Here is a 25593-nt window from a genome sequence, read left to right on the forward strand (position 1 = left end):
CAAAATTGCATTATTATAACTAGGTTTAATTTATTATACCAAAACACTTGTTTCCTTTAACGAAACGAGTTCTTTCCTTTAAATAAGTAAAATGTTTAGCCCATCTTAGTTAAATTTGTGTTTGATCAAAGCTTTTTTTTGAGTTAGAAACACAATCCTATCCTAAAACTTGTAACTACTGTAAAATAAATCATTGCTAAAGATTTAAATTCCTTTTAATTTTTGTTTTAGTATTCAAATACTTGTGTCACGGTCATTTGACTATCTCATATATTCGTCTGATATAAGATGATTTTACATCTTCCAACAATGTGATCAATTTACAATCACCCTCTCGTTAATCTTAACTGCACAAAGTAAGAAATTGCTGTAAGTCTGGCATGTGTTTGGTCTTTAAAAGTCTTTGAAACAAACCCTAGAGATTCTCTTATATCGTAAAAGTAGTGGCCATGAACTATAGTGCAGTAGCATAGTTGCCACAAAGAAAAAAAAATGCTGAGGGCTACTTTACAAAAGTGCGGTTCACTCTCCTTAAAGAAAAAATACGAAGACAAATTATTATGACGGGAACAAACAGAATGTATGAAACAGTGATAATTCATTATAGTGGAAGTATGTTTTACTGGAATTTTAATTATAGTACAATATAATAAAATGACACATTAATTATATGTAGTTTTTAATTTTACTTTTAATGAGGTAAACTTTCAAACGTTAGGAATAATTTGAATAGTGATGTGTTTTTTGTACATCAGGTGAAATACTATTGAAAAACTATAAAAAATAATTAAAATAATAAAATTCAGATATGTGTTAAACGTATCCTATAAGGTAAACTTTAGAAAGCTAAAATACTCAAGAACCAAGATTTATGAAAAGCCGTACAACTAGTAGTGATTAGGTTATTATAGAGTCGACTATACATAGTAACATTTCAACTTCTCACGAATTTGATGGACTGTCGGATTCTATAATTGTTCCTCACACTATAATTGTTATTACGGGCTATTTCAATATTCACAATTATTTTGTTGACTTCTCCGTACGGAAAAGACAACATCCAAAGGAATGTGTGTTGAGATTTTTGCTGATTTTTTACTTAGCTTGTCAAGGAGCCCACTCGAATATATACACCTGATATCTCAAGGCCATATTTTCTTTCTTATCGAAATTGCGTGCCTTCGTTTTCGACGCATCACTTCTTAGTGGGATTAGAAATTAATGATAAATTAGATTATTTCGTTATCGCCCATAATAATGAGTTCCTTCAAAACTAGTTTTAAAATGGTTTCGAGCTTTAGATTATTCAGAAATTTTAAAGTTTTGTTTAACTACGTATGTATGTTGAATATTGTAGGCCCAGTCTTATCCGGCAGAGCTGCATCGACTGTTATGTGACGCATTGTAAATCCCTCGTTAACTACTTCCCGATTTCTTGAGCCTTAAATAAAAATATTATCTAATGAATGCAAAAATGGATTTTATTAGTCGATCGGCAATGTTAATTTTATTTAGCAGTTTGCGTTTTGTACAACATTGTTGAAAACGATTGTATTTTAACTGTTATACTTAAAAAAAATTATTCATTACTTTATAAAAATGGCTACAACTGTTCTTTCTGCTGGTTGGTTTTTTTCATTATTAGACGTAGAATTAAAGATTTGCCTTAAATAAAATGTGTCAAATATTTGTGTTGTACCAAATAAAAATTACATTATAATTATATTTGCATCTTCCCTTCCTTGCCCCATCTTTTAATGCATCTAAACAAAAAATCAATTGGTCATTTTGAGGAACTTTGGACTAGCTTGTCAGGACTAACCGACGCGCTGATTCCATAAAATTTCACGAATTGATTATTTCTACCATAGACCCAATCTTTCGCGGTCTAACTGTTTCGATATTTATTTTGCCAACAATACATTTTTGTAGTTCAATTTAGTAGAAAAAAAAATGCTAAGTTGGCATAAAGTTAGGGTTAATTAGGCTAGTTTTATTAATTTTCGTCTAGCTTTAAGATAGTTTTAAGAATGAATATATAAAAATGGATAAAAAAGTGCGTTGCAATGTCATGCCAGATGTCCTGAGCTCAATCCCTGCCTGTGCAATTTAAAGTTTTTTTTTTTCACGGGTACTGCCTCTTGCGAGGAATTGACAAAACCCGTGCGGATTCGGCATAAAACTGTAGATCCGCTCCGTCTCTGACAGCAGTACTCGCACACAGGAGTGGTTGAGAGTTGTGAGTCACTAGGCTCTAATTCTCAAAGGACTGTTGCGCCACCTAATTTATTAATTTTTAAGTTGGCATCACCACTCCCCCCATATCACTTTAACAGTGCTGCCGGTGATATATTGTTATCTTTTGGTTTGGATATTATTAATGTAGATAATAAGTCTTAGGACATTACTTACTTACTTACTTAAGGTGGCGCTACAGTCCTGTGTGAACTAGGGCCTCACCCAACAAACTTCTCCATCTAGCTCGGTCCCTTGCTAGATGTCTCAAGTTTCGCGCTCCAAGTTGGGTGAGATCACCTTCCACTTGTGCGCGCCACCTTATCTGCGGTCTTCCTCTACTGCGCTGTCCTGTGGGTGCGGATTCGAAGACTTTCCGGGCCGGAGCATTGGTTTCCATGCGCTCTACGTGACCCAGCCATCTTAGTCGTTGGACTTTTACTCTTCTGGCTAAGTCTACGTCGCTGTACAGCCCGTACAGTTCGTCGTTCCATCTTCTCCTCCACTCCCCTTCGATGCATTCGGGACCGTAGATCACACGAAGAACTTTTCTCTTGAAGCGACCCAAGGTGCTTTCATCCGCTTTTATCATGGTCCATGCTTCTGCACCGTATAGCTCGAGAGAGGACTTTACCACTCAATTGCTTTCTTAGTCCAAAGAAACAGCGGTTAGCAAGAGTTATTCTGCGTTTGATCTCAGCGCTGGTGTTGTTTTCTGCGTTTACAGCGGAGCCTAGGTAGACGAAGTCCTTGACTACCTCAAAGTTACGTCTGTCGATTGTGACGTTTTAACCAAAACGTCGGTGTTGTATGTCCTTTCTAGACGACAGCATGTACTTTGTTTTGCCCTCATTAACCGTTAAACCCATTTTTGCCGCCTCTGCCTTAATACTCACAAAAGCCCCATTGACATCACGCTGAGATCTTCCGATTATGTCAATGTCATCAGCATATGCCAGTAATTGGACAGACTTTTGAAAGATAGTGCCTCTAGTGTTGACGTGTGAGCTCTGCACTATTCTTTCAAGCATGATGTTAAAAAAATCGCATGACAGCGCATCACCTTGTCTAAAACCTTTTTTGACATCGAAAGGTTATGTTAAGTTGTTTCCAACCTTTATGGAGCAGCGTGAATTCTCCATGGTCATCCTGCACAAACGGACGAGTTTGGCAGGGATGCCAAAACTAGACATGGCTATATACAGCTCGTCCCTGTAGATGCTTTCATATGCGGCCTTGAAATCGATGAAAAGATGGTGGGTGTCGATTTGGTGTTCTTGAGTTTTTTCCAGGATCTGCCGTAATGTGAATATTTGATCAACTGTGGACTTTCCTGGTCTAAAACCACACTGATAAGGACCTATCAGGTTGTTGACGATGGGCTTTAGACGTTCACATATTACGGCAGAAAAGATTTTATAGGCGATGTTAAGTAGACTTATTCCTCTATAGTTGGTGCAGTTTAGAGGGTCTCCTTTTTTCAGGATCGGGCAAACAAATCGGTCTTAGGACATTATAGGCATATATTTATAAGTTAAATTAAATTTATAAGGAGATGACAATGAAAAACTTCTTTGAATTTGACAATATAAAAAAAGTTATACCTTTTTCATCCGTACAAACATAGAATAGAAAGAGAATAATCATCCAAGTTATATGAGAGATTAAAAGTATATCAAACAATTTGTTTCGTTTCGGTAATGCGTTATAAACATTTTAATCGCAGCAGCGCACCAACTAAAACAACTAAAAGAAGAAGGCTATATGATATAACAAAATAGCTGAATACTGATATCAAAACTAACATATGTTACAACTGCACTTCTATTCTAATCATGCTGGACGATTGGTGCTCAGTAGTGGAAAAGCTGACAGTGTTGCAATACCTAAAGAATGTTGGTGGGACATTGATAGATATCCTTTAGAAAGTATAAAGGAGTTTGAACAAGTATCCGAAGGATGGAAACGATTTTTAGCTAAATTTCTAAAAAATGGTAAATTTCAAAATCTTTTGTATAGTTCAGTAAAATTAGCTTAAAATATTATCTTAAATTTTAAAAATAAAAGAGCATACATTTCGCAAAGAAAAATATTCTCAACCCCAAATGATGGAGTTATAGAAATTTAAAGACAAAAGATCAAAGTTTAGGTGTATTTTATATGGTAAAACGTCAAGTGCCGTGAGTGAGTACTAAATGTTAATATTAAGGACTTACATTTGTAGGTAATTTGTTTGCATTATATTTTCAACATTTCCAAAGAATTTCAACCCTAAAAAAATAAAGCAAAACGTTTAGATAGATGTTTCCTAATGTATATGTGTGGAATTGAACTACCATTGGAGTGTCAAAAATATGATATTTCTTTAAGAAAATATCAGTCAATTTTATGATTCTTTTTTGTAAATCAGTTAAGACTTGCATGGCTATGAAAATTATAAGTTGAATGATTCAAGGTAAAATAAAAATAATTTTTAAATTTTATTTTAGCATACAATCATAACGGTTTTTGAGTACCAGTTGTTTTTTTTTTTGTGGTTTTCAAGAACCCCTACTTTAGACCACATTTTTTCTTACCCTGCCTACAATATTTTTACTTTGTACACTAAACATTGACCAATAATGAGTTCTTGTTTGTACATTCCAATTTCTTATTACACAAGGCTATTATTAAAAGAAAGTTCATCAAAACCTATAGATGAGATACAGTGTTGATAACAAAAAGGTCTAACACTGAATAACTTCCTCTTTGATGAGCTATGGTTTATAGGGAGGACCTGATTATAACAATATGGAAAAGGAAATATATTTTTTAAATTCAACTGTGTTTTTTCTTAAGAATAAGCTCTGCTAAACCCCCAGTTCATCAAACCACTTCTTTTCAAAACAAAAATATATATTAAAATCTAAAGCTTTACTCATGTAAAAAACTCATTAAAAAAAAAACATCTTTTATTCATAAAATCAAACTCAAGGTATGAATGAAATTAATTGGCTATGTTGGACTCAAAGCTTTGGCCAGCAGTCCACGTCTCTTTATTTAATGCAATATCTATCTTTTTTGCATTTGCAAACTTATACATATTAACGTTGGACACCTGGCATTCAATGTAATTATATTTAGTAGTATTTATATAAGACCTTTTGATCAAAATATTATTTTAGAGCGATAGCATGAAATTGCTTATTTCGTCGCGATCGCCTTATAAGCAGACCTCGCCTCGTAACTCCACATTAAATATGATATTTGAAATCGATTTTCTGGAAAATATTCTTTATTATAATATCATATATAATAATGAAAAGCAAAAATTGGTATTAATTTTTAGACGTTTCTAAACCACGTTTAAAAACTATGGTTTGAATTGTGTCATTTTTTCACACTCTTCAAAAACTTCTGTCGCCACTTTGCTTCAGTCAAAATGTTTTGTATTTTTATGAAATGTTTTCAAAGGACTTGACAGAAGTCGATTTCCTCACACATTTGAGTTAAAACTGATGGTATAGTAGGTTAGGTAAGGTTGTAGTGGCTGGACACACTTAGACCAGTTAAATGGCCCATTGTGATACCACATGAATCGTGAGGCTTCCTCCTTAGCTCAATGGAACTTATTTGAGTCCTTTACGAAACGTGAGAGGCTGATTATGCTGATATGATTTAGATCGTTAAAGAAGAATTCTTCTAGCTAATTCTTGTGTTTTCGAGCCAGAACAGGACTCCTCTTCCTCGTCCATACAGCTTCTGCAAAAGTCATTTGAAAATACGCGTAGTGGCGTGGCGTGCTTTCCTATTAGACAGTGTCCGGTTATGACACCTATTATCGAGCTTATATGCGATCTGCTTAGAGATAGTAAGTACCTTAAACGTTTTAAATCCAGTGTTGGCCAGATGTTTTTAGTGACCTGACACGTGGTGATGTTGTTCCACCTGGTGCCTGCCATCCTCACAGCGTCTTGCATTAGCAACAGTTTACAAGTCGCGATTGGTATGCCATGCCAGTGTGTGCCAACGTGGTAGGATAGGCTGCACTGTACCGTTCCTGACGAGCTCATCTGCCTTACAGTTACCTGGACTGTCTCTATGGCCCGGCACCCAGCAAAGGTGAATATTGAACTGTTGTGCCATCTCCATTAGAGATGATCGACAGTTATGGACTGTTATAGAGTTTGTAGAGACTGAGTCTAGTGATTTGATAGCAGCCTGATTATCTGAGAAAATCCGGATATCAGATGTTGATATCACGTTTTCTTTAAGCCAGGACAAGACTTCTTTTATCGCCAAAATTTCCGCCTGGAACACGCTACAATGATTGGGAAGGCGGAATGAGAGACTTAATTTCAGTCGTTCACAGTACAACCTCCACCATCTGTATAAAAATGGATTGACCCATCTTCTAGGAATTTCCTATCCTCCCAGAAAGATCTGGGAGGTATAGAAAACTTGAAGTGGTATGCTAAGCCAATATATATAAATTTTCTTATCACCAAACGTATTCCTTTGTATGATTGGTTTGGATATCAAAGCTTGATGACTATCGGGCCCACCATGTGTTGTACATTTTGGGGTTGATAAATCAAAAAAGCGAATGTCCTGTTCAATTTAAGCCTGGGTCCTGTGTGGGTCAGACCCATGAGATAGGTACAAATTTAAGTAGACGATGTGGGCCAAATCTAAAGCAACTTAATATGTTGTTTGCATTTGTAGTGTATAATTTCTTATTTTAAAATAGAAATAGACATACATTTTGAAACAGATCACATTGTGTTGGACTTGGAACTCATAGTCAGTATTCCAAGGATATAAAAATTGTTGATACAAAACAATAGTTTATCACACAATATTTAAAAATATTACTTTATCTAAAAAGTTGCTTTAGTTTTGACTTAAGCTATAAAAATATATAATAATTTAATCGGCCGCGGCGGCGGCGCAGTTGTGTTAAGATTGTATTCTTTAATATTTAGATTTGTTTTTTGTATCTCCATTTATCTTCGGGGTTCTGTTTTTTTTTAGAGTTTCAAAATACTTATGTATGTATGTATAATGAAGTTTTATTACATTTTAGTCTTATTTCATTTTTTTTATTAAGACCATTCCATTGTTCATATTTATGTGCATATGCACATATGCGTATAAGGTAATTAAAAAGTATGCAGCCATTATTTAATTTGATACAAATTTAATAAATATAATTTTACATTTTCTGAGACAAGATATTTACAAGAAAAAATATTCTTATTAATTTACAGAAGAAGACGAATCACAAATCTTTGTCAAATTCTTCCGTTTTCATAAGTGCTATGATTTGATACCAACTTCAGCTAAACTAGTTGTTTTCGATACTCAATTGTTGGTAAAAAAAGCATTCTATGCACTCGTCTACAACGGTGTAAGAGCAGCTCCATTATGGGATTCACAAAAACAACAGTTTGTCGGGATGTTGACTATAACAGATTTTATCAAAATTCTGCAAATGTATTATACGTCACCTAATTCATCGATGGATCAATTGGAAGAACATAAGTTAGATACATGGCGAAGTAAGTTAATTTTAAGCTTTCAATCTTTTACGTCTAAATGTTAGCTTTAATCAAGTCCAGACAAAATATATATGAAAATTGTGACACACATTGAGGACATTTGAGCATAAAAAGCTATTAGATACCAGTTAAAGGTTTTCATCATTTTTGATTTGAACAAATAAGAAAAAGCCTTGCATTCGATAAAACTTTACAAACACTAATAGTTTTAAAACGAGTATTAATAAATAAAAACGAAGAACTAAGATTCTTTAGAAATATATGGTCTTAAACTACTACCCAGATAAATTTTCTGTAAAATAAACAGTTAAGAAGTTGAATGTGATAAAACAAAATTTCTAATTGTAATATTTTGTTATGTGCTTGTTTGGAAAATGTTTAAAACCTTTTTGTTGACAATTATATACATAAGTAACAAGCAAGGTATGAAATATTTATCAACAGCATTGCCATTTTCGAGTTGAGATTACAAAAAATTGATCTTTTTAAAATTTCTTATTTTATGAAAGAACTTAAAAAAAATAAAGTAGTATTTATTTCAGATATAATATATTTGTTTACCTACAACTTACTACCTGAAGTGTTTTTAGATAAAAAGTATCGTTTAGGCGGAATATGCAAATCGATATTTTCCATATTTGGCATCACTGGAACTTCTAAAAACTTTCTCATAGAAAAAAAGTTACAGAAGCTTTTTGTTGAATATTCCATGATCTTTAAACTATCTGAATCTTTAAAAACTTAAAGCCTAAAAACGCTAATTTTTTACAAAAAAAGCTGAAATATATCTTTAAGCTAACATGGAATTTTCACTTGTAAACATCGATTTCCCAATTGTCTTTATCAATTTTCATCTATAAGACTATGTACCAATTATTGCAAATTTTTAAAGATCATTTCGAGACCAAGAACACAAAGTTTTTTTGATATACATTTCTTTACTATATAAGATATTATATTGCGACTTTAATATAACGTACTAGACTAGAATTTTGAAAATATTTTGTTTTTTATAACTAACTTTTGTTAAATTTCTTATTAAAGGTGTTCTATTAAACCAAGTAATGCCTTTAGTTAGTATCGGACCTGATGCATCGCTATATGATGCTATAAAAATTTTAATACACAATAGAATTCATCGACTTCCAGTTATTGACCCAATGACAGGAAATGTATTGTACATATTGACACATAAAAGAATCCTGAGGTTCCTGTTTTTATATGTAAGTATTTAACAGTTAAAATATATGTTAGTATTTCGAGATTACTTATGCTTTTTTTGAATAGATAAATGAATTACCAAAGCCATCGTACATGCAAAAGAAGTTGAGTGATTTGAAAATCGGAACTTATGATAATATTGAGACTGCTGATGAAAATACAAGTATAATTATGGCCCTAAAAAAATTTGTGGAAAGGAGGGTATCAGCGTTGCCGTTAGTAGATGCTGAAGGACGATTAGTTGACATTTATGCAAAATTCGATGTGATTGTAAGTATTTATATGTTAAAATAAAACATGCGACCTACTTTAATTTCTTAAATGAAAACACATAAGTAATGTATTAGAATCTCTTGTTTAGTTAAATATAGCCGTAAAACCCTTCCTTCGTGGTGGAATGAAGAACTGTCCAGTCTTAGGAAAATGACGAGGACAATTTTCAATATCTGCCACAAACATAAGTTTTACCAACCGTATAAAGCCTCTCTTAAAATTTACAAGCAGGCCCTGTCATCAGCCAAAAGTCAAGGCTGGAGAGAATACTGTCAATCAATCGAAGACATAAAGGACTCCGCAAGGCTAAGCAAAGTTTTATCGAAGGAACATTGTAATCCTTCATTTCTAAAAAAGCCTGATGGAACCTGGACAGCCTCTCCAGCCGAATCTCTTGAGCTACTGATGAAGACGCACTTTCCGGGTTGCGAGAGTGATAACCCCGAATCGCTTGAAACCACAGAGCTAAACGTAGCTCATGTGGAGCAAGTCAATTCCGTTATAACCAGAGAAAATATTTTGTGGGCCATCAATACTTTTTCTCCATATAAATCCCCAGGCATGGATGGCATACTGCCAGTTATGCTTCAAAAGTTGCATGATGTGGCAGCTCCATGGCTGGAACAAATTTTCAAAGGATGTCTCCTTCTCAAACATGTGCCCATGTCGTGGAGACAGGTCAAAGTAGTTTTTGTCCCGAAAGTGGGTAGGCGAGGTCACGAATCCGCGAAGGATTTCAGACCAATAAGCTTAACATCTTTTGTGCTTAAAACCTTGGAGCGCATTCTTGATTCCCATACAAGAGAAATCCTAGTTGGACGACCTCTCGAAAGCTCTCAGCATGCTTATCTTAAGGGCAAATCTACGGAGACTGCCCTCCATGAGGTAGTGCGTACTGTAGAACAACCAATCCATTATAAAGAATTTACTCTTGCCAACTTCCTAGACATAGAAGGTGCTTTTAACAACGTCCTTACAGAATCCGGTGTAGGAGACTTCATTCGAGAATGGATTATTTCCATGCTCAGTGGTAGGAAGATTCGAGCCTCTCTAGGCAATACAATCGCAACAAAACACGTGAGTAGGGGAACACCCCAGGGTGGTGTTCTTTCGCCTCTTCTATGGCTTCTGGTCATGAATACAATTCTCGTTAAATTAGAGAGATGTGGAGTGAAGGCGGTAGCCTACGCGGATGATTTGGTGCTATTGGTGTCAGTAAAGTACACCTCTGTGATTAGTAAAATCACGGAGTCAGCTTTGAAGAAAGTTAGCAACTGGGCCACGAGTTGTGAACTAGGAGTTAACCAAAGTAAAACTGAACTGTTGCTCTTTACCACCAGAACTAAAGTACCGCCCTTCGCGCTACCTCGACTCAACGGTCAAATCCTATCATTGTCTTCCAGTGCAAAATATTTGGGAGTTATACTCGACCCTAAACTAAACTGGAAACTAAATATTGAAGTACTGGTTAAGAAGGCCTGTGTTGCCTTCTACGCCTGCAGCAAAACTTTCGGCAAAAAGTCGGGACTTCAGTCGAAGATGATTTTATGGACGTACACAGCCGTAGTACGCCCAATCTAACATATGGTTCGATTATGTGGTGGCCTGCTCTTAGCAAAGCCTATAATATTAATAATATAAAGAAGGTTCAGAGAACAGCTTGCGTGGGCACCACAGGGCCATGCGTACTTGTCCAACGGACGCCTTAAACGTTATTTTGGATCTTCTACCAATCAACCTTTTTATTAAATACATAGTTTCCTGCAGCGCTATTAGGCTGAAGGAATCAAATAGCTGGTTGTCAAAACCTTATGGTCACAGCAACACTACGAAATTGATTCCCACAGATATTATCTCGGTAGACACTGACTACTGCACTCCTACTTTGAACCTTATTAAGGGTTTTAAGATTATTTTTCCATCGAGAGAGGATTGGGAGGATGACATCGTGTCGATAGGTTTCGACACAACCATCTTTACTGACGGCTCAAAGATGGAGTGCGGAGTTGGTTCTGGGATCTTTTCTGAGTCCCTAAATGTAGCCAAATCCTTTAGGCTTCCTGACTTTGCTAGCGTTTTTCAGGCTGAACTGCTGGCAATAAGGGAGGCATGTAAGATACTTAAACAAAACCCTAACCAAAACCGAAATGTGGCTATCTTTACAGACAGTCAGGCAGCTGTCAAAGCCATTAACTCGGCCATATCCTCATCTAAATTGGTCCAGCAATGTCGCGATGAGCTTGCGAACCTGAATACTAACCTCGGTGTCACCCTGATCTGGGTTCCGGACCATAGTGATATCGTGGGAAATGAACGGGCTGACGAGCTAGCCGGGCAAGGATCGGCCCTTCATAGCTCACTTGCGTAAATGGTTAACATTCCTCTTGGTGCTGTGAAGGGTAAAATCTTTTTTATCTACCAAACTGAATCAAACCGAAGGTGGAGCAATTTACCCAACTGCATTATATCTAGGAAGATATGGCCCACCTATAACAGAACCCGTACAAACGATCTTCTATGTAGGCCAAGGCAAGACATAGCCAGGATTGTTGCGGTTTGGCCTATAGGAGTTCATGCAGAGAAGTTGGGTGTCTCTTACAACACCTTTTGCCGTAGCTGTAGTGACCAAAGAGAAAGTGAAACCATAATCTATTTCCTCTGCAAATGTCCTGCTTTGGCAAACACCAGAATGAAATGCTTTGGAAAAGCATTCTTTCAAGAACTCGATGAGCTATCTGAGACAAAGATTAGAGACCTAATCTTTTTTCTCAATGCGACAAAATGGCTCTAACATAATCGCTATGAAGCTTCTCTATCAATCTATCCCTTTCAATCAAAGGTCAAACGAGTTTTTGGTATCAAAACGGCGCACTACAGCGCTAATTGGATCTCAGGCTAGGTTGCCTTGAGATCGCCATTTCTACCTACCTACCTACCTAGTGAATATTAATTGATATTTTCAAGGGGAAAATATGCCTGATTCTCAAAATTTGAAACTCGATGTAGTGATTCCATATAAATTAATTTTTGAGTTTCAATACCTTAAGGACTGAGTGGATTTCTGACATATAAACCAATGGCATGAGTACAACAAGTAGATCGATGAAGTTGCATGGTTAAAAACAAGCATTTTTTACCGTAGGAGGAGGAGTTGGTCTCCCCCATTTTAGGTGGTAGGGCAAATTTATACAAAATTCTTAAATTGAAAAAATGATTAAAAAACTTTCAATTATTACAATTAAGTACTATAACGATTCTACAATACAAAATTTATATTTAATTTTGTATTTTTAAAAAATTGCATCCAAGCTCAAAATGAATTCATTAGTTTTTGGGCCCATGTTTTTTTGAAATGGTCAAATAAAGTTTTAAATTTGGCTTTAATTATTTGATAGGTAAGGTTGGCGTTAAGTCTTTTCGCCCAAAACAAAATGCCCAAATCATTAAATGTCATAAAGCCCAAAATTGGTGACAAAACTCAAAAAGAAAAAAAAATCTCCAAAAAACCCAAAGCGAACACGTTATGCCCAAATAAATTTTAAATAAAAGGACGCCAACATTCTTAGTTGTCGCTATTAGTTTTGAGTTTGGTGTTTATGGCATAGAGGTTGGGTTATGTGGCATTTATTTTGGGCACTATGACGATTATGATTTCTATCGTTTCTTGTGTCTTATTACCCAACGACATACAACCCAAATTATAAAATTACATAAAAGCCAAAATGGCGATAGTGCCATTTTTGTGCGATATGACGTTTTTAAAATGTTGGTGTTATTGTATTGGACAATAAGACCGAACGCTTGTTGTTGCAATGTGTATCATTTTTGATAATAGAACACAGTTAGTCATGAGCAAGTCAGTAACTTCTGGAGCGAAAAATTAAAGAATGCGAAGTTTAGTTTTGCATGCCTTAATTTTTGTTTATTCATTTATTACCTAAGTTATATCAATTTACAATCATGCTCGTCATCTTTTGTAATTTGATGTGATAATAATTTGATGTGATGATAATGATGTACAATTATTTAAAAATATTTTTTTTTATCATTTAATAGAATCTAGCAGCTGAAAAAACCTACAATGACTTGGATGTATCCTTGCGAAAGGCAAACGAGCACCGCAACGAATGGTTTGAAGGCGTTCAAAAATGCAACCTTGACGAAACCCTCTATACAGTAATGGAACGTATTGTTCGGGCGGAAGTTCACCGATTGGTTGTCACCGATGATAGCCAGAAGGTCATAGGAATTATTTCCTTATCAGATATTTTACTATATTTAGTGTTAAGACCAAGTGGGGAAGGTGTTGGTGGGTTAGAGCAGTCTTTGCGAGCATCAGACTCAGTCTATCTAGCAAAATCACAAGAAGGGGGAGATGTTACTAAGTCAAATTCTGGCTCGGGTAGCCGTTCTCTGATCGAAGACATTGTAGAAGAGGAAGTACTAGATAGCAATCAACCCTTAGAATATGTGAATAATAACAACCAGGAAGGTGAAAAGATCACTGACGGCGAAGAAAGTATTGTTGATGGAATCAAAGAAGAAGTAGAATTATCTTCTGTTAGTTCCATAAACAACCAAAACAATTCAAATGAATATCTTACCAAACAGGAACTGGACAGTGAAGTGATTATTAAAGAAGAAGCAAGGGCATCATCTTCCGAATCGATATCAGGAGATGGGGATTCGCCAAATTTCAATCAACCAACGCTTAATAATGCTGTACCTACGACGAGAGAAGTAGCAATTGTAAGCGATTAAAGGAAAGTTTTATTTTGTAATATGTATATTTCAAAGGTATTCAAGAAGTTTTTTCTTTATTAAAGAAGTAAAAAATTGTTAAATCCGTATAATAAAATGTAAAAAAAAAATATAGTTTCAATATAAAGTAAGATATTTTTATTTTCTCAAAAGCAAATAGTAATTTATTTTAATGATTCAAGATAAAACAAATATATATTTCATTTATTAATAGGGAGAGTGTAACATTGATTTCAGAAGCATTGATTTTAGATAAAAAGAGGTAAGGAACTTTGTTGGTAAGAGTACCAATATCTAAATTATGTCCAATTTATGTCGATATATTTTTGTATAAATCAGTAGCGCGTCATTAGTTTACAAAAAAATGAATCAAAAAATACTCAACGAAAAATGTTGAACCACTAATGCATTTTCAATAGTATCCAAAATATATTGCACACGACCCGCCAGGCGCACAGGGTTAAAATGTCCATGTACTTGTTACTTATTTTTCAATCTTATGAGTTCGATTAAAGTACGATCACTACTGCATTCATTTCTTATATGATAATTTGTAAAAAAAAAAAAACGATAGAAAACTAAAAATTGTGTTTTTTGATAATTGTAACATTTTTTAAATCGTGTACTTATCCTTAGTTTTTTAATACCTTCGCTGGTTATTATTTTAAATAATACAAAATATTGAGGGCTTCATGACTTCATAATTCATATCGATAAAATGTTGTACAATTATAATTGAAACCACTGAGCCTCTTAATAAACGAGTGATTTTGGGTCAATGCTTTCTATATTGTCTAATAAATAAAATTAAGCCAATTTTAGATTTAAAAGAATTGAAATAAGGCATAATTATTTTGAGAAATAAGACCAATTTTGACTTAATTTTATCAAAGGGAGAGTACTTAGATAAACCCAATTTTTTCAAACACAAATAGAACTTTCATTACTCCTTAAGCCCCTTAAGTATTCTCAAGTGTTGCAAAATGTCTTCCCTTCAAACGCCGTATTGGTTTTTGCAAAATAAACTTCTGAAAGTTAAATAAATACCAATTTGGCCTTTACTATGCTATGAGTGTAATAAACCAACAGCTGAAAATTAGGCTTATTTTTAGTTGCTTTTATTGATGAATTGATGCCGAATTTCAAAATTCATATAAATAATGGAAATGAAAATCCTATAAAGGGTCAGGAAGAGAATTTACTTACTTGTTTATAAGCCGTATATGGATTTTTTTAAAGAACAGTTGACCTTTCATTAAGTAGAATGATATTTGGCCTTAATTATTTTTGCAAAGTGAAATAAAATAAGAGTTGAATTTGTTTCTTTTTTTCATTTAAATGAATTTCTTAGGATTTGGCGTTAGATCACCTTACAGGTGACAAAAACAATTTTGGATAATTTTGTGCGGAAAATTCAGGAGACGCGTATTAGTTGTGTTCTTAGATAGATAGATAAAGTGTGTGGATTCTTTTTTGTTAGTGTTTTATGTGTAACAAAATAGCTGATTCAAAACAGTTGGTTTATCAAAAAGCGAATCCAAAGAACAGCTGATTCAACAAATAGTTGAATTTGAAGAATCCTGAAAATTGATTTCAAATTTGTTTGTTTTATAGTAAAAATCCGGTGGATTATTAAAATTATCCATTAACCATTTTATTTTACAATTATTTGGACCTCGAAATCAAAAATTTTGCTTATCTCAAATTTGAATTTATTTCAATTTCAACTAAATTTGGTAATTTTAATTTTTATTGACATACATTGGTATTCAATGTATTTTTAAGAATAGTCTTACTCAAACTAAAATCAAATAAGTTTGAGTTCAAATGCATCAGTTGAGACATACAAGTAAATGGCTCATGTATGCTATAATAAGTGCGGCATTATTAAACATTCATTAATTGTTACCTAGTTCGTTTATTTTGATTACCTACAAGTTGTTTAAACTTATAAAATGTAATAAATCAGGTGCATTACATAATTACACCAGTTAAGAGTTGATGAATATAGACAGAAATGGTACCTATTCACGCAGTGTTAAGTTTACTAATTGAGTAACAAGTTTTAATTTATTTGGTTGAATGCTTTGTAATTGTATCAGCTGTTCATTATATGTCACATATTAAACATCAAAAACGGTTTTTGAGCTCAAGAAAATTATTTCGCTTTTTAAAAATTCATACAAAATTTTAAAAACTTAATATTACAAGATGTCAAAAATCAGCAAAAATATAAATGTATTCAATTCAATACATCATATCATACTTCATACTAATATTATAAATGCGAATGTAAGTTTGTTTGTTACGCTTTCACGCAAAAACTACTTAACCGATCTTCATGAAACTTTGCACGTACACTCTTGAAGGTATTAGAAGTAACACAGGATAGTTTTTATTAAAAAAAAATTACGAAAAATAAGAAAATTGTTTGTCAAAATATCGTCAAATGTAGTTACTTCAACGCCATCTAACATCATCTAGCATCATAGTAATGAAGTTTCAACCCTGAATATTGTAATACCAATCCACTGTATTACCGACGGTGACGACAATATCTAATTCAATTGAATATAGTTTCATCTGTTTATAATTTTTCTATATTTACCGTACATGTTACGAATGTCTGCGCATGTTTTTGGTCCAATGTTAGAGGTCCAATTAGCTTTACAGAACTTAAAATTGTCAATGGTCAGGAATGTCAAACCTACCGAGAAGCATGTGAAGCTCGGCAACTGTTAGAAAATGACAATAATTGGGATGAAAGTATGGAGGAAGCTGTACAATGCCGATCGCCAGATAAAATCAGGGAACTTTACGCTACTCTTTTATCTTCTTGCGGTCTTTCTAACCCTTAAACTCTTTGGAATAAGTACAAAGAATACATGGCTGAAGATATTTTACATCAACTGCAGCAAGTACACAGACATTACTTTCAATAAACATGTCTATAATAAAACGCTAATTATAATCGAAAACAAGGTTTTTACGATGATTAGATGATTTTGGAATGTCCAGCCCTCGACGAGACAGTGTGGATGATTTTGATAATGAAATTGCACGAGAGCTAGATTATGATTTCAAAGCACTGCAACATAAAGTGGCAGAATTAGTCCCTCAATTACTTCCAGAGCAAAATCATGTTTTCCATGAAGTTTTACCTAAAATAGACTCCGGCAGTGGTGGACTCTTCTTTCTTTAGAATTCAGAATTATTTATTTTTGTTACGGTGAAATATATTTTAACATTTGTTGTTGCATTTCAATAAGCATATATTAAGGTGTTGAAACTTCATTAATTTTTAAAAATTGTTGATCTCAACCAAGCAATAAAATTTAGTTTTTATATTGACTCATTTCTATTATTATACCCTTACCGTTTATCTCTCATACTTATTTAATTTCTCCACTGCGGGCGAAGCCGCGGGTAAAAAGCTAGTATATTATAATTATACAAATAGCATTTTATGATTTAGGTATACTTATTTTAGATATACATAAGGTTAGAAGCAGGATTTTTGAGAAGTAAAATCGATATCTCTCCCGTTACATGTTGGATTAGAAAAAAACAACAATAGTAAATGAAAGACTACTTTGTTAACAACAAAATGTAAAATTTGGGAATATTAGAGAATTAGCTAACGGATCTTTTATGACAAATTGTCAATTGAGTCGAAAATATGCGAAAATAAATCGGGTCATAAGAAGCAGTGAACATATAAACGTTGTCTTGTGAAGTGAATTCATTTTATTTTCGGTATAAACGGTGCATTTCATAAATTAAAAGAAAAAATGTTTGACAGTGGAGGAAATGGCAAGAATAGATGTTTATTACTCTGAAGGTCTTTCATGCCGTGCTATAGCCCGAAAAATGAATCGAAGTGATCATTGTGTCAGCAACTATTTAAAAAATCCATCGTCGTATCTAAAAAATTATAAAGGAAACACTTCCTTTGCCTTAACACTTCGCGAAACGCAGTGTATTCGGAAAAAATTATGGTCCAATTTTTAAATTTAAAACACTCAATGATGTTTGGTTGAGTTTACCAGAAATATTTGGAAAGTTTCATCTAAAAAAAATTCTTTTAGAATCTTAATCAAATTGTTTAAATCATTTTTTATACAAAATTTGACAGTTCATTTAGCAACACAAACTTATCCACTATTTTACATCGTCGTGTGAACAACCTTAACATAAAATAGCCAGTTTATAATTCTAAACGCGTGTCAACTCCAAGGAAACATTGTATAAAAAAAGTTTTTGAAATGTTACCTATTTGTTAAAAAAACATTTCAGAAACACAAATTTTAGAAATGTTCCAATAAATAAAGTCATCAAATTACTTTCAAAGAATTTCTCATACCTACATATATTTAAACGGACAAGTAAAGTATGAAGAAATCCGGTCCATCGCATATAGGGTAGCAGGCTTTCCTTGCATTTTTAAATTTACTGTTTTCAGTTTTGCGGCCCATTGACATAGTGCTGTGTGGGCTGGAGCAGTCAACTATTTTCGGTGTCAGTACACCGGTGTGCATTTGTGCAAACAAGTGTGATTTCTATGGGCCGCTTTAGTTGGGTTGAAATATAAGGAGATTTATTATATCCCCTGGGGTATTCTCTCATTAAGAAACACATAATTAAGCCTAAGCTTTTCTTTTTAAAAACAATCTTTGTGGAAGGAAACATGCATTTTGATAATAAAATTGAATTATTTGGAAGCGTAGTTCGTTTGTAAGAACGATTCATCATTCATGTTTTATTATTTATTCATACCAAGTCCGGAAAACGGGCTGTCATTCTGGTTTGCCTACACGCACACATCTAACGCAAAAAACAATTAACCACACACAAAGATCTTATCAATATTTCACCAATTCATCAGAAATTCATGACAGTGTTCAAAAAGTATGAAAATAAGAACAACGAATTTAAAAATGCTTACCTGACCTTAAATAACCAAATTTTTGCAACAATTGGCTTATAAGAGAAGATTCATGAATTTTGGGAATTTTAAACTTAATTGGATTGGTTAAAATTGTCTGTTTTTTTTTTCTGAGTGTCTATTGAAAAATCTGAAATTAGTTGTTGAATTTCATTTATTATATTTATTGTCGTTCAAATACAATATTGTAGACAAATGGGTGATAGGTATACAAAATTGTGGCCTTCACATGGAGTGTACTTATTTATATACATGAAATCTATAGTATTCTTATGTAGCTGTTTTTAACGTTGGCCGTAACCTCAAGATGGTTTTAGGAGTTTTGTTTACAAAAGTTAAGCTAAACAAAACAGCACCCATAAAAACCCACGATACGATAGTACTATACGTTTTATATACAAAGATGAACCAACTGAATTTGGTACAGGTGGGTAGCAGTGTTTTCTTCACTATAAAGAATTGAAGTTAAATAACATTAATGTACCTATGTTTATATGCTTAAGTACACATAGTTACGATAAAAGTGACGCACCTTGAAATTTCGCAATTATTTCAGTTATGTAAAAAACTTTTTTTAAATTCAGTATTGTTTATTAATATTGAATATTATTAATGTATGTACAAAATAAACAAATCTGAAGAACTTTTAAATAAAACATAAAAAAAAGAGTTTTTGTTAACTGAGTAGTGGGTATTTTCTCCCCTAACACCTATCAAGGCTTTAATTTGCATACCTTGAATAAGCTTTTCTACGACGCGTCGTCGGAATTGTCCCACTCCCAAATCCGACCAGATCTCAGCCCACTAAGTGTCTCGGGAAGACTTCCTTATCATTTTTTCCATCAGATCTAAAATATACTCGATTTTTACTTCTTCCAAGTAGTCCGTAATGCACCTAGAACTTCGAGGTCTCGCATTTTCTTGCATTAGTAAAAAATTTTTACCAATAAAAGTTGCGAAAGGAACCACATTTTCTTCAAAAATATTGGTGATGTATTAATTGGAACTCACAGATCATTTTACAATCCAATTATTCCGTTTACGGAAATTCCTGCCACACCATGATGTAACCTCCACAGAAATGTTCCCGATGGGAAACCGTTGTTCAATTTTATTTCGTCTCCACACTCTTTTACGTCTATTTGGTGAGCGTAGAGAAAACCTGACTTATCATTGAGGGGAACTATACCCCAGTCCGACTTAGTTCAATCTTGCTAAAGGCCAGCAAATTGCATTCACTCGTGCTGTATCAGGTCACTCTCAATTAAACGCCGCCCCACTATTTAAGCATTCAAAGGGATCCCTCTCACTGATTAAAGTCTATAAGACACTCCAACCGCTGTATGATAACGATCTCGAAGGCTTTGAAGCATCTAATATCTTTGCAAAAATATAGCATTATATTACCAAAATAATCACAACACATCATAAGTATGATTGCGCCACTTTATTTGTAACTCAATATATTTATATTAATTTTTGTTGACTCTTACCCTAAATCGTTTTATTCAAACGATGATGATAGACAACCTTGCTTACCAGGTAAAGATGTTGCTTGGCCCCGCTGGGTCTCTTCGCCTTATAGAACTTGTTGATCTCATTTGCATCTTGCACATTCGAATGAGTAAAAGCCCAACTATAATACACTTAACCGAAAGTAAGCTAATGTCAAAACCGAACGAAAAGTTATCAGAAGTTATCGTCAAAACAAAAAGCAACCATAATGTTTCAAATTTGACATTTGCTTAAGCTCGAGCCATTTAAGTGGCTTTTGCGTAATTGCGCGAAAGTTAACGAAACCAAGCAGAACGTCTATTATGGTTAGTGACATAAAAGGCTGCGTATTGGTTCGTTCCCTTAAGCTGGGCTAAGCTCGGTTAAGTCTATTATAGTTGGGCCTTAAGGAGTTTCTGATTCTTCACTGCACTAGTTAACAAACACATTTATCTCTTGCACTAATGGTGCCGGCAAATATTTGTATTCACAGAAATGTATTGGCCCTGCTTGGAGAAACGCTGCCCCCTATTTTTAGAGAGAGAGAAATCAACTGAGAATAGTGCTGAAACATTTGTATTATGTTGTTCCATCTTTTTTAAAGAAAATGTCATCAATGAATAAAAACTACTTCGTAAACATTTTAAACAGAAGCTATAAAATGCTAAACAGTACCGAATGAGGAAGCAGCAATCTTGAATTTATTGGCTCAACATGTGTTTTTCTTAACTTTATATGTCTAAGGTTATCTACTTTTTTAAGTAGAGAGCACGAGCTTAATTTTAGGTTTTTGTTTTAGAAACTTTAGTGAAAATTAAAAAAATAAATAAGATGGCGCAACAGTCCATGAAGAACCAGAGCATAGTGACTTACAACTCTCAACCATTCCTGTGTGCGAGTAATTATGTCAGAGATAGAAGGGACCTAAACTTTTCATGACAAGAATTACTCTTGGAAAATTTGTCAATTCCTCGCAAGAGGCAGTACCCGTGAAAAAAGTTAGGTGGCACAGGCAGGGATTGAACCCAAAAACCCTTGCATCACAGTCCAACGCACTAACCATCACGCTACGGGTACTACTTTAACTTTAATTAAACCTACTTACTTAAGGTGGCGCTACAGTCCTGTGTGAACTAGGGTATCACCCAACAAACTTCTCCATCTAGATCGGTCCCTAGCTAGATGTCTCCAGTTTCTCGCTCCAAGTTGGGTGAGGTCACCTTCCACTTGTGCGCGCCACCTGATCCGCGGTCTTCCTCTACTGCGCTGTCCTGTGGGTGTGGATTCGAAGACTTTCCGGGCCGGAGCATTGGTTTCCATGCATTCTACGTGACCCAGCCATCTTAGTCGTTGGACTTTTACCCTTCTGGCTAAGTCTACGTCGCTGTACAGCCCGTACAGCTCGTTCTTGGGTTTTTTACAGGATCTGCCGTAATGTGAATATTTGATCAGCTGTGAACTTTCCTGGTCTAAAACCACACTGATAAGGACCTATCAGGTTGTTGACGATGGGCTTTACACGTTCACATATTACGGCAGAGAAGATTTTATAGGCGATAAAGTAGACTGATTTCTGGTGCAGTTTAGAGGGTCTCCTTTTTTCAGGATCGGGCAAACAATACTGAGGTTCCATTCATCGGGCATGCTTTCTTCCGACCATATCTTACAGATAAGTTGGTGCATGCTCCTAACCAACTTATCTCCAGCTGCTTTAAAGAGCTCGGCATTCAAGCAATCTGCTCTAGCGGCTTTATTAGACTTCAGCTTAGATATGGAAATCTTTACTTCGTCTAAGTCGAGGGGACGGGATTGTTGGCTTTCGTCGTCTATGTTGAATCGATCATCATCCTGCCTGGCAGCGGAATTCGGTTCGTCGTCGCCGTTATACAGTCTCCAGAAGTGGTCCTTCCAAATCCTCAGCATTGACTGCGGTTCCACTATGATGTGAAAACCTGAGCTAAATTTTGACTGCAGAGCGTCTTGAAAAAATGCAAAAGGTTGCTTTTTTGTGAAGAAGATATTATAATCTGTGCGAATTGGTGCAGTAGCTACTAACAAAATTCTTCAATCCATTAGAATGATATCCTACTTGCAAGAAAATCAAAAGAACGTTTTGCAACAGACGTAAAAGTATCCATTTAATATTTTCAATTATTGTTTTTATCTCTTTATTAAACCATGACTTTTTTATGGAACTTATTGCTGAAACACATACGCGCTTCAGCTTCGGCTTCACCTGACGTTTAAGAGTTCATCCATAGGAATTCAATGCATGCTATCACATACACGCTTCAGCTTCGGCTTCGCCTGACGTTTACGAGTTCAACCATAGGAATTCAATGCATGCTATCACAATGAAGCTTCGACCTCACGTTTCGTTTGACAACCGTAAGGAAAAGAACGTAATGTAACGTAATGTGACTCCAGACTCTAGTTCAATTGTCTTAACATTTGCTCCGTCTGACAGCTCAACAGCTGTACAAAAATGTCAACAAACAAAATATTTGCTCTTTGGAGGGATGAAATAATAGAAATGTCATTCAAAGCAACCTCAAAGCAGGCCTATCGTAACGCAGACGAAGCTAAAGCTGAAGCGTGTTTGTGATTCAGCCATAAAGCTTTGGCCCCACGTTTCATTTGATAATCGTAAGGAAATAACGTAATGTTACGTAATGTGACTCCAAACGGAAACTCTAGTTCAAATTTGCTGAACATTTGCATTGTCTGACAGCTACACAGCTGTAAAAAAGTCAATAAACAAAATACATTTGCTTTTGGATGGATTTCCATTGGTTATTATAGGCTGTGCAAACCATTTAGCTTTGTATATGGAATGGAAGGGAAACAAATGAAGCGACGTCTGGGCAAACATCAATGAAGTAAATCTGCAAAGTTTGTGCAGCATTGTAATTGGGGGAAATTTGGACATTACAAAACAGAGAAGAATGGACAAAAGTAGCTATGGTTGGAGGGAGATAAAAGAGATATTTGTTTGTTTATTTATACATGTTTTGTATGCAAATATCAAGAAAAAAACAAATGCTAATACGCCACATAGCAATTCAAATTTAACTAATTTTAATTTTTGTTAACGATTTTCAATGTATAGAACAAAAATAGGTTAAAACTTATTTTCAAACAAAAAAGAAGTTTGTACAATGTTTTTGTTTTTCTTAGGTATAAACATATGTATATTTGATCAAATGAAAGTAAGAATTATTAACTAAAGTCAATTGCGGATCCTGGGGAGTTGTAGGGGTGTTGACAACCCTTCCCATCTGGAAGATAATTTGTTTGTAATTTTATTAATATCCCTTTAGTCCAAAACTTGTAGTATTGCCGTAATGGAGTTCACCCCCTTATATTTGAAATAATTTATTTTAGTATATATGAAAATAAAGTTTGTATTTTAAAAGTGCTACTTTAAACTGAGGATCAACGATATTCACCAAAAAGCTATTTGCTGTCAAAAACAAATAAAATCTTTATTTTCACTTTAGAAAAAAAATAGTAATACTGTAAATTATTGTCTTAAGGTCTTCTCTGAGAGAAAGAACAAATATTCAGCTTGTTAAGAAGAAACCTTGAATAAGAGATCGCCAATTTGATATTAAGTTGCCTTTAAATTTCAAAAAACTTGAAATCGAATATTTCACGAATATAAAATGGTTTCATCTCTTAAATAATTGTATGCAACGAAGAATTACGTTTTCGGCATCTGGTATAGTTTTTATAAAAATCGGATTGCCAGTTTTTTTTAAAAAAAATAAAAACCTAAATGAACTTTGGTTGGTAAAAATTGATGTTCGACTCAAATATCATTTCAAAATTAAGATATTGGCTTCAAACTAATTTTATCTTATAGAAATTATTGTTCAGTAAAAATTTTATAAAAAAGACAATTGACAGTTTTGTTTGTGTTAAAACTAAAATCTGCAAAAATTAAAACGCAAAACTACTAAAAATTAGATTTCGTATAAAAATCTCGTTAACCCAAAAAAGATCTTAAAATCAAACAATTTTGTTGTATGCAAAATTTTGTTGGTAATTTTTATTTCATCTTTTGCAAAAACTTATTAAGAAACACGAAAACCTACAAAAAACAACAAAAAAATTAATTATATGTTTTCGACTTAATTACTGGAAGAACAAAGACAAATATTGACTTCAAATTATTTATTTATTTTTGTTTTTGCTACGAATGTTTCGAGGATAGTTGAAACTGTTGTCTTCAAATTTAATTTATTTAATACAAAATGCTATTGATAACATTTTTTAAAATGTTTAGAAAAAGTCAACCTTTAGTTTTTTCTAATACGAATAACCTTTGACAAAAATGTAGCTATACGTACAAAGGCAATGGTACAAATTTAATGACACTAGCTTATCAGTTGGATAGGTACAAATTTGAAATTACTAACCAATAGTGTTTTCAAACATGCACTTGAAAAGAAATTTGAAATATTTAAGATTTCATGAATTTGAAATCAAATCCAACAAAAAAAACTACATAGTTTAGTACGTATAAATATCTCCATGCTAACACACAAAAAAACGTTAAAAAATGTTTTATTTTTTGTCTCCCTTACACCCTTGATTTCTTGCGAGAGTGAAAATAATACAACCAACTCTTTTCCTCAAGTTTGTTTTCCAATGTACTTCCGTATTCTCCACAAAAAATTGTCTGTACCCTAGCGCCACCAGTCAATCGTCAATGAACTATAAATTCATGTTCCATAAGCGTAATATAGTTTTTAGGGAATTTTTTAAAGTCTTGTCGTGTGTGGACAAAATTCTCATATTATAATTACACTTCACTTAATCTGCATTCATGAAGATCTCTGCGTTTTCAGTCAACTATTTCTATCCAACAAATATAATTTTACTATATTGCATCCTCCTTTCTGTCCTAGGTTTAAAAGTGTTGAACAGTGTAAGCCCACCATAATTGGTCATCTGAATGAAACCTAATACAGTACGTAATCAGGAAAATATTGTGCTATGGGTGTAATAGTGGCAAACTAAAGTGGGAACAGATTTCTCAGGTGATGAGGTTTCTTAAGTTTCAGAATAGCCAACCTCTCAAAACAAAAACATATACCAAATGGAAAATTAAAATTCACC

General features: G+C 34.0%; 1 protein-coding gene across 4 annotated transcripts in view; it reads left to right on the forward strand.

Moving 5' to 3' along the window:
• LOC129954180 (uncharacterized) overlaps positions 1-14161 on the forward strand; it is a 169465-nt gene extending 155304 nt beyond the window's left edge. For 3 of the 4 annotated variants that reach the window (XM_056067919.1, XM_056067920.1, XM_056067916.1), the window contains 4 exons: positions 7485-7775; positions 8820-8998; positions 9063-9266; positions 13326-14161. In XM_056067919.1, coding sequence (XP_055923894.1) covers positions 7485-7775; positions 8820-8998; positions 9063-9266; positions 13326-14030 — 1379 coding nt within the window. In that variant the 3' untranslated portion in view covers positions 14031-14161. The remainder of the gene's footprint in view (positions 1-7484; positions 7776-8819; positions 8999-9062; positions 9267-13325) is intronic. The other variant, XM_056067917.1, reaches the window with a different exon arrangement.
• Positions 14162-25593: the final 11432 nt, after the last annotated feature.

This window comes from Eupeodes corollae, chromosome 1 (assembly GCF_945859685.1).
Source record: "Eupeodes corollae chromosome 1, idEupCoro1.1, whole genome shotgun sequence".
Classification (NCBI taxonomy): domain Eukaryota; kingdom Metazoa; phylum Arthropoda; class Insecta; order Diptera; family Syrphidae; genus Eupeodes; species Eupeodes corollae.